General features: G+C 42.7%; 1 protein-coding gene across 1 annotated transcript; it reads right to left on the bottom strand.

Annotated features, from left to right (window-relative positions):
- Positions 1-2,390: 2,390 nt before the first annotated feature.
- On the bottom strand, positions 2,391-6,240 carry LOC127764574 (cationic amino acid transporter 9, chloroplastic). The gene is made up of 8 exons (XM_052289466.1): positions 5,858-6,240; positions 4,798-5,207; positions 4,421-4,597; positions 4,046-4,270; positions 3,777-3,953; positions 3,449-3,685; positions 3,098-3,187; positions 2,391-2,940 (listed from the first exon to the last, which is right to left on the bottom strand). The coding sequence occupies exons 1-8, from the start codon at positions 6,204-6,206 to the stop codon at positions 2,788-2,790; spliced, it is 1,818 nt and encodes a 605-aa protein (XP_052145426.1). The 5' UTR covers positions 6,207-6,240; the 3' UTR covers positions 2,391-2,787.
- Positions 6,241-10,633: the final 4,393 nt, after the last annotated feature.

The raw sequence follows: 10,633 nt of genomic DNA, 5'->3' as shown, positions 1-10,633 counted from the left end.
GGGCCAGGGGGGGACGAGACCCCATCATGGCGCAAAAGCGGCAGTGCACGTGAAGGAGACCTGTCCCGGTGCAAAACGAAGGCAACGCAGCCTCCAAACTCCACCACCAGAGCTATACTAGCTTCCAACCCATGGGCCGACGCACGGGCCGCCCGTCCTCTCCGGCGTCTCTAATGCGTAGATCTTGTCGTCGAGCACCGGGGGCTCCGTGCTGTAACGATTGCCATGAAACACGCCTGTCTCCTTGCTTGCTTGAGTAGCCAGCCACGATCGATCTGTATCACACTACCACAAAATCTCTTCAACTTGTTAGTACTACTTCCCCGCAAAAAAAAAACTTGTTAGTACTACTACTACTCAATGGAGTAGCTAGTAGGAGTATGTACTACTGCATTGTAGTATAATTTGTACTCCCTACGTCCAATTTTTAGAGGCTGTTTGGTTCAATGCTTCAACTTGCCACACCACACTTTAGGCTGCCACACATACTTAGCCTTGTGTTTGGTTCATTGCCATAGTTATGGCAAGCCACACTGTCTTACCGTCCTACCCCACATGTCATAGACTCAATCATTTGTCTAACTTTGCCACAAGTGTGGCTTACAATTTGTAGGCCACAAAAAGTGTGGCAAGCCACACTTACCTAACATTTTCTAAAGTGAGTTATGGCAATGTTAGTTAAGAACCAAACAGCCCCTAAGTGTAGTTGTGGATCAACGTTTGACCGTTTGTCTTATTTAAAAAGTTTATTTTTTTTAAAAAAATAAGTCATGTATAAAATATTATTCATGCTTTATCATTTAATAACAATAAAAATATAAACCATAAAAAATAAACAAAATAGACGATTAAAGGTTGGACATAGAAATCACAACTATATACTTAAAATACTTAAAATGGAACACAATGAGTACTAGCGCCGTGTTTAGTTCCAAAATATTTCTTCAAACTTTCAACTTTTTTATCACATCAAAACTTTCCTACATACAAGCTTTCAAGTTTCAACTTTTCCATTACATCGTTCTAATTTCAACTAAATTTTTAATTTTAGTGTGAATAAAGACAGCCTAAGTGAAAATGGGGGCGGAAGGAGTACTAGAGTGGCAGGTTTAACCACTTGCAGCAGTGCGTGCAGGCGTGGCCACGGCCAGTCGCCACCGGACGTGGCGCGAGTGCGATGATGATGCGTTCGTGCAATCGCATGTGAGCGGGGCATGTGGTAGGAGCGGCTTGTTGCGCTGGACGGGACGGGAACGGGAAGGTAAAGGTGCAGTGGAATGAATTGATTGCTACGCGCTGCTCCTCCTACTCTACCATCCTTCACGATTCGCTGCGCTGTGCCTGTCTCTTGGCCGGTGTTGCTGCACCGCGAGATAGTACTCATGTACTGGTGTTAAGTTGGATCGGGAAGCAAGTACCGGAGTTAAGTGACTTAATTGTGTACCTGCACTGCACGAACTAGTCTAGTACGTACTGCAATTCTGCAATTATCGCTGTCCCAGAATTATTGATGAGTAGTTAAGTGAAGCTCACTCCATTCTAAATTGATCTGTATATTTCATAGATACACTAAGATCAAGAAAAGCTAATAACTCTCATACTATATTTACTCTAGCAACAAACTCAATGCATGCACCATTCTCACTATTTTCTAGTCAATAGCAAATCAAGATATTACATATGTGTTATAAATGCTTGTGTGCATAGATGCATGTATCAATGTCCATTTACTCCAATGCACAAATAACGAATAGACCTAATGAATGAACACAAATATGTAGATCATTTAGGAATAACCTCAAAAAAAAACTATATATAGATCAATTTGGAATGGAGGGAGTATAGTAGTAGTAGCGCTTATTGCAGTATGACTCGGGCCTAGTTGATTCTTTTGGCAGGTTAGCAATTGCCAAAATTTTGGCAAGATGTTTGTTTGGATTACTACCAATTTTTTTTAAGACCTGCTAGGCTAGTGTTGAAATAAAAAATGGCATTGCCAAATTTGTGGTAGCAAACCAAATGAGTGACAAATTTTTTTTCGGCAATCCAAATTTTTGGTAAGCTTAAAATTGGCAAAGAACAAACAGCGGCCCAGCAATCCAGCATCTGATATACTATGCACACAATGCCGTGTAAAGTGGCTGTTCAAATTGAAGCCAAAATAAACCTGAACAGCCCTTATGTATTCTCATAGTTCAATATTAATGTTTTGGCATGATTGCTTATGTATTTACCAAAGTTTGGTAAAAAAAGAAAACTAAATGTATGTACATCTTTAACAATTTTACCATAAAAGGGTATAGTTTGAAATGACATCGATCTGGACAACCCCTAAGTTTAACTTCTCATAGTTCGATATTCGTAGCAGAAATGATCTGACTATTGTAAAGTTCCTACAAAAATATGGTGAGATTCATATATTTAAAAATGAGCAACGCAATCATCTATCCTTCACCCATAAGAAGTGATATCAAAAGGTTCATTTCAGCACATAGAAGTGACAAAAAAATTGCTACTAACTTTGCTAGATTCCTTCTTTCTAGATACAGGAGGGCAACTTGTCTGTCCTTTTGGCATCTATGGTGAATGGTATATTGGTATGATGCCAGCTAAAATATCTTCGTTTAAGACTGGCGATTTACAGTGTACGGTGTGGAACTATGGAGTATGCATGGTGACAAGGCGAGGTTTAATATTCCAGCTGGGGAAAATGATAGGCCCCAGGCTACCCAGATGTATTGCACATGAACTTTGGGATGAAGCCGGAGGCTTGCAAATTGCAGTAGCTCATGGAGCTTCAGAAGGAATTCCATGATAAGCAACGGCCGGGTGTGGGTGGTCTGAACTTGAAGGAACTGCGTGGTACTGACCATAGCCGGCATAGACACCCACAGCAAGGAGACTAAGGATGACAAATCTATACCAAGCTTCTTCATGCAGCTGCGAGATGTAGAATGATTGCCATCAGTTATGACTTAGGAAGATTCATCAGTCAACAGAAGCCAAGACACCAAGACAGAGGGTACAAACAAAGTTTTCATATTTAAATTCAAAGAAAGAAAATGCAGATATATCCAAGAAGTTGAGTCATGCAAACCTGAGCAAAGAGAAGCATATTGAAGAAAACAGAGACCATTGGAACAATAGGAACTCCAGGACAAGAAAAGCCAGGTGGATCCACATATACCTGAAAATGCATGCCATGCAAGATTTTGAATAAACAACTGTACAATACCTTGGAACAGTAGATTCGATATGTACAGTTTAGTTTATTAACACATTCATGCACGGTTGCAATTTGCAAGCAGAAAAACAAAAGAGGGTGATCCATGTAATCACTCCAATAAGGATCACTTGGTACAGACTATGGAGCACATCTGAGATGACACGAGGTAGGTATGCGAGGATCTACTAATTAGTACTACTGGCTAATATAAAAGGTACTTACCTGTCGAAACTGGAGAGCAAAACCAGCAGCAACAGCTATGAGAAGAGCTATTATCATGAAGGCAATGGCATAGCTAAACCGATAGCACATTCCTGCTACGAAACCACAAAGAGCAATTATGACAAGACATAGAACACCCTCCTGCCAGATTGACATATTTCCAAGGGAGCGACGACTGGTGGTCTTGTCATTCCATCGAAGTGTGATTACACAAGCTGATACAACTGAATAACCGGTCTGCATCACACATAAAAAAGGAAAAAAAAAAGAAGCAAACAGTTATGTGTTGTAAACTTGTAATAGCGAATATTAACTGAAGTTTACATACCAGCGTGCCAACTGAGAGAATATGAGAGAGTTCATGCACATTAAAGAGACCAGCCAAAACTGCTGCAACACAACCAACCCAGATCTGAGAATGCAGAGGAGTATGACGCGTTGGGTGTACTTTGGCAAATATTGAAGGTAGCAATCCATCCCTTCCAAGTCCAAGATACAAACGTGACTGTGATTTCAAAGAAGGCAATGTTCAGAAAGTTGATCAATTTGATTAAAGCAAAGACGGATCACTTATAGATAAGAAGTTGGAAGGTATACCTGAACATACAAACCAACAAGAAGTGTTGTAGTAAGACCAGCAACAGCTCCGATGCTGATCAATACAGTAACAAATTTCAGCCCCTTAGCAGCAAAAGCCTCAGCCAAAGGAGCATCTTCACCAAGTAAAGTATATGGCACCATTCCAGTAATCACCAAGCATACAGCAACATATAATAAGACGCATGCTAGAAGGCTCCCTAGGATACCTATCGGCAAGTCCCTCTGAAGAATTTTGAATGCATGAGCAGAAAGAGAAGTTAAAGCAAAAATCATACTATCATAGTCTGGAAATAAAATGGGAAAAATGAAATGTTATTTCCAACCCCAGAGAGTCAAATGAACACAGCAAATATGGGTAGTTACTGAAATCACCTGTGGTTTTTTGGCCTCTTCAGCAGAATTAGCAACTGCATCAAATCCAACATATGCGAAAAAGACCACTGTAGCTCCGGTTACAACAGATTTGAAACCATTTGGCATAAACGGTGACCAATTTGATACATCCACCTCAAAGACACCAGCAAATACAACAACTATAACAATCACTATCTGCATCAGGGAAACAAGAACACCACTTCATTGATCAACAAAGTAAAATAAACCTTCATGTGCATGCAGAAATTTATATATCATAATTCATAGTCATAGAACGCCTAATGGTAATGCTATAAGATAAGCTCACTTAAACACATGAAAGCTGCAAAGTTATGCATCCTAGTGCAGGGAAAACCCCATAAACGCAGCCTTACCTTCAATGTAGTCATAAAGGTATTTACTGCTGATGATTCTTTGACCCCATAGCAGAGAATTGTAGTTAAGATGATGAGAAGAATTGGAGCTAATATATTAACTGATACAACACCACCAAAGAACTCTTCTCCATGACCTATCCAAGTTGGAATATGGCCCTTCAAGAATGGAATTAGCTCAAGGAATTGGACAAAATAGCTTGCCAAGCTACGAGCTATGCTTGCCGCCCCAATATGATAATCAAGCATCAACTGAGTGAAAACCAGGAACGCGGTGAGCTCGTTAAACGCCGCATACGTGTACAAGTATGCTCCCCCAACCACAGCAGGAAATCGAGATGCGAGTTCGGCATAGCACAAGGCATTGAGCACACATGCGGCTCCAGCAAGAACAAAACTGATTGTAACACCTGCTTAGAGCACCCATGTAAGTTTTAGCGGAAATGATGAAATGGGCAAAGTGCAAAGAGGCAATTGATTTGATGTGGCCATCAACTACCAATCATTTGCACCGTGATCAACAACAATAAGGCAGTCCGTAAATGGCCACTACACAAATCTGCTTATATAAAAGAGCAGCGATTAGCTAACTACTGCCTACGACTACGAGCAGCATGATCAACTGCCTAGCAACAACTGCCTAGCAATTCTCTAATGCCTGCCTGGCTGCTACACTGTTGAATTCTTGCAATAGATATGTTTAACTAACTACTGCCTACGACTACGAGCAGCATGATCAAACTGCCTAGCAATTCCCTAATGCCTGCCTGGCTGCTACACTGCTGAATTCTTGCAATAGATATGTTTAACCAACTACTGCCTACGACTACGAGCAGTATGATCAAACTGCCTAGCAATTCCCTAATGCCTGCCTGGCTGCTACACTGCTGAATTCTTGCAATAGATATGTCAATGTCATATGCAGGCAGCCGATTGTACTGTAGCCCAGTGGCACCAACAAGTTGACCAGAGTTGCTCCAACTGCTAAATTAGAGTACTGCAACCGCGGACTCTAAACCGAAGCGAACGAGGAAAAAAAGAGGGGGCGTTTGGGCCTGACCTGGGCCGGCGTCGCGGGCGACCGTTCCGGTGACGACGAAGATCCCGGCGCCGATGGACGCGCCGATCCCGAGGAGCACGAGCTCGAAGACGCCGAGCTGCCGCACGAGGCCCTCGCTGGAGGCGGCGTGGGCCGCGTGGGCGGAGATGGGCTTGCGGCGTAGCGCGGCGGCGCAGAGGCCGGAGAGGAAGCCGCGGCCGCCGGAGGAGGAGGAGGGGGGCCGGTGGTCTGCGCCTTCTTCCTCCATGGCTGCTTCGTGGAGGTGGAGCGGGTGGCGCCGTGTGGTCTTGGGCCTCCGCGTTGGCGCCCGCGCCCAGACGGGGAGGAGTGACGTCGGCTCTTGCGTCATCCGGTGTGGTTCGGTCGGGACCGGGTTGCGCAGAGTCCCCTTCGGACTGGTACAAGTCATTATTGGGCTCATTATTAGTAGCTTTTCTTAAGGGAGGCCCATTTACTAGATCTCTTTGTATGGCCCAATTTTTGAGAAGTTGTAAGGCCCATTTATTAGCTACAGTTTTACTGGAAGGAATAAGTTCACCTGACGTCCCTTAACTTGTCAACGAACCCGATTTTTGCCCTTCAACCAAAAACCAGATAAACGGTCACTTATCTGTCAAAACCAGATACAACGGGTCCCTTATTTGTCAAAACTAGTGCAATATAAGCCCTATGATGATTTGAACAGCGGTTTCAGCTGATGTGGCGCCTACGTGGCTAATTTGACTCTGTCTTAATCTGACGTGGTATTGACATGACGCTTAAGTGGCACTTTGATTTGGAAAATAATAAAAACCGTGATGGGGCTCACATGGGCCCTACATGTCATTCTCACCCCTCTTTCTTCCTCTTCTCTCCCACTCCCCTCTCTTCATCTCTCTCCCCTCTCCTCTCTCCAGGCTTTGTCGAGCCCGCCCGAGACCGAACCCAGGGGAGGCGTGGGAGGTGGCGAGGGCGGTCGTGGTAGTGGAGGCGAGGGCGGGCTCGGCAAGCGTGTGTCGCTCGCCAGCGAGGCGCTCGACTTCCTCTCGCATCACAGTCGAATCTGGAGCAGGGATCCCCGACGAACAACATCGTCCAGCCACAGGGAGGCAGGCAGTGGTGCGTGGTTGCTGGTGGGAAAGAAGCGGCGCGTGGCGGCCAGCAAGAGATGGGAGAGGAGAGAGCAGCGTGTGACGGCCAACGGGAGAGGAGGGAGCTGCGCACGACGACCAGTGAGGCGGGTGGGGAGGGAGGAGGCAGAGAGGCCGGTGATGGCGGGGAGTCATGGGTAGGGCTCAACGGCGACGGGCGGAAAGAGAGGCGCGCAGGGGGCGACGGCTAGCGATCGTCTTTCGTGTCAATCTCCACCTCTTCTCACCGGCTGCCGCCCTTCTCCCTCTCTGCGCGTGCTCGTCGGCCGACGAGGAAGGATGGCCGGGAGGGACAAAGGAGGAGGCGTCGGTCCCTCCTCTCTCGTCTCCCGTCTTCCGTGTGTAGAGAGGAGGGTGGGACCCATTGACTTGTGAGTCTCACTATTTTTTCTTTTGTCTGTCTGACGTGGGCTCCACATTTTTGTTTTTATATTTTGCTTAGTGTCACATCATCGTCACGTAGGACAATGACCAAGTCAAAGCAGCCACGTAGATGCCACGTCAACCAAAACCACCATTGAAACCGTTGAGGGACTTCCTTTGTACCGGTTTTAATAGTCGAGGGACCCATTGTATCTGGTTTTCCGGTTGAAGGATGAAAATTGGATTCGTTGGAAAGTTAAAGGACCTTAAGTGAACTTATTTCTTACTGGAACCAGTTGGGCCCAAAAGAACATACCACAAGACCCACCACTGACTCAAACCTTGCTTCGTGCAAGATCTTTAGAAATGTTTCTTTTTTTTCCTTTGAAGATTACATTTAAAAGAAGAAAAAAAAACTGCCGCCTAATTTCCTTTTAAAAAAATGCTATAAGATGTTATCCCGTTTGGATGGGATGGTACTTTACAGGTATCATATGCTATCGGATAATTCCTATTAGACATAAGACGATATCTGAGAGGTATCATCCCATTAAATGGGATGTCAGCTGGTACCTATCAATCAAGTATCATTTCGTCGAACGAGATATCTACTTTAGCATATTATTATTATTATTATTATTATTATTATTATTATTATTATTATTTCTAGCTTGGAAGTTGCAGAAATCAAGCCACACAAGTCAAAAAGACAATATGCAATATGCGACCTCTTCCAACAAATGGACCGAGTAGTAGCGCACTACCAGCGCCAAAAGCTACTCAGCAAACGGCACGACGACCATCGTTTGGCATTAGAGCCGATGGTCGGTTCAGGTGTTTCAACGCTTTCTGCCGCCGCTGACACCGACGCCGACGAAAATTAATTAAGCACCCACCGAGCAGCAGCAGTTGGTTGGCTGTTGGCAAACCGCTCTCAAGCAGCGGAGTGCATACGGATTCGTGAAATCGTGGACAGGGCGAACGACAGCTATGTTTTATGTTTGGCGCTGGTGTTTGGATGCCAATCCACTACAAAAACCGCCAATGATTTGCCTCTCGCCGTACCTGCCTGTCTTGCAGTTGACGTGGAAGCTATGAGAAGCGGATAAGCCATAAGAGCAAGTATAATGATATGCTATAAACCGGCTAAATGCCGAGGTGTAGAAGAGAAAAAAAAGGAGAGAGAGGAGAAACGGGCTGTAAACTTCCGGTTCGAACACCGGAAAAAAAACTATATGAGAAAGACAAGTAGATCCTATAGTCATGGTAAAGAGCTAACTATTACTAGGTAAGCTGAGAAAATGCTAAAAAGAATCTTATAAGCGACGATATAAGATGATCCATGACCCAGCATGCGACGAAACGGACCCAATCAACGAGGATTAAGCAAAAACATTATTGCCATTTCCAGCCATGGCCTGCAAGGCTCTGCAAAGATACATATTGATGCTCTGATAATCTAGCCATGGTGATCATATCAACTTAAGTAATCCGGAGTAGTTAGAGCTAATTTCAGTTAGTTAGTATCTCGATCAGCTGGAGGGGATCATTGATCAGGCCGTGATGAGGATGCCAGCGCTGGATAGTGTGTGGGAGTTGTGGTCGAAAGGTCCCAAACAGCCTACCGAATGGGGACACCTACTATCTCTTGACGTGGCGCCGCGGCGTCGCAAATCTTATCGTCGTTCTCGGTCGCTGTCCACTTTGAAGCCTCTGCCTTTATCGCATCGCCTCAAAGCTCAAAGTCTCAAACACATGGTTACACACACTGTAGTTTTTTAATACACGATGTCGTTGATTTTTTGAAAAAAGTTTGACCATTCGTTTTTATACACGATGCAGTTGATTTTCTGTAAATCGTTTGATCATTTATCTTGTTCAATTTTTTTTAAAAAAATATAAAACTATTTAAGTTATATTAAAAATCATTTGATGATAAATTAAATCACAATAAAATAAATAATAATCACATAAATTTTTTTGATTGAAACGAATGGTTAAACGCACGTTGAAAAGCCAACGATAACATATGTATTAAAAACGGAGAGAATATTTGTATTGTGTTAATTAAGATGCTTGTGTGGCTGTGTCTATGGGTAATCTGAACGCTGACCCAAAAAGAAACGGTCCGGCTACTTGAAATGGTCATTTCATCTGCATTACTCATTTTTTTCAGAGGAATTTCATAAGCATTACTCGGTCATTAAACGGCATTTCAAAGTACTCCATTAATTTTTTATATAATTTACTTTACTTTTTAAAATACGTTTGATGATTCATTTATTTTTAAAATTATTATTATTATTTACTTGATTTATTACTAAAGGTTTTTAGCATGACTTATATTTTTATAGGATGAATGCATATTTCAAAAAGTTAATAATACTATATATTAAAATACGGACGTAATATTATTTTGTAGGCTTAAGCATCCACACGAACGAAATGGAATTGAAATTCTAGGTCGTTGAGGATTCTAATGATTAGCTAGTTCATTCTATTCCATGGTCGCATTCGAGGATTAGTGCACGCAATTACGTGGTCCTGGCTAGCACACTATTTTTGCGTGCACTGAACAAGCTTGGTTGCGATATTAATCGGGCGAAATCATATCAGCTCTGGCTGTCAACCATCAACTCCTTTGTCATGCCTTCTACACAATCACTAGCTTTTATTCATTTGTCATTTACGGGACATTGAGCTCTTATGCTGTTAATTCCATTTTCCTTTCGCGACAAGTATAGTTTAACACAACGAATATATATCCTACGTTTTCAGAACGATGTTAAGTTATCCGAGAAAAAAGAACAGAGGAAGCGATCGAGGCTGTGTTTATTTCGTGTGCCAAAAATTTTTTTTAGGGCAATTGTAAATTTATCACTACTTTGAATCGTTATTGCAAAACTACCACTAAAAAAATACAAAAATGCCACTAAAACTATCATTTAAGTGGCAACCTTGCAATATTAGAAAAAACAGTGGCAAATTTGCAAATGCCCCAATTTTTTTTAAGTATACGGATACACATTTGAAGTAGTAAATGTAGACTAATAACAAAATAAATTACAGATTCCGCCTGTAAACTGCGAGACGAATCTATTAAACCTAATTAATCTGTCATTACCAAATGTTTACTATAGCACCACATTGTCAAATCATAGCGTAATTAGGCTCAAAATATTCATTTCGCGATTTACATGTAAACTGTGTAATTTATTTTTTTCGTCTACATTTAATGCTCCATGCATGTGTCTAAACATTTGATGTGACGAAAAAGTTGGAA

The sequence above is a fragment of the Oryza glaberrima genome, chromosome 2 (assembly GCF_000147395.1).
Source record: "Oryza glaberrima chromosome 2, OglaRS2, whole genome shotgun sequence".
Taxonomy (NCBI): Eukaryota; Viridiplantae; Streptophyta; class Magnoliopsida; order Poales; family Poaceae; genus Oryza; species Oryza glaberrima.
Note: the sequence above shows the minus strand (reverse complement) of the source record. Positions and strands in the feature narration are given on the sequence as shown.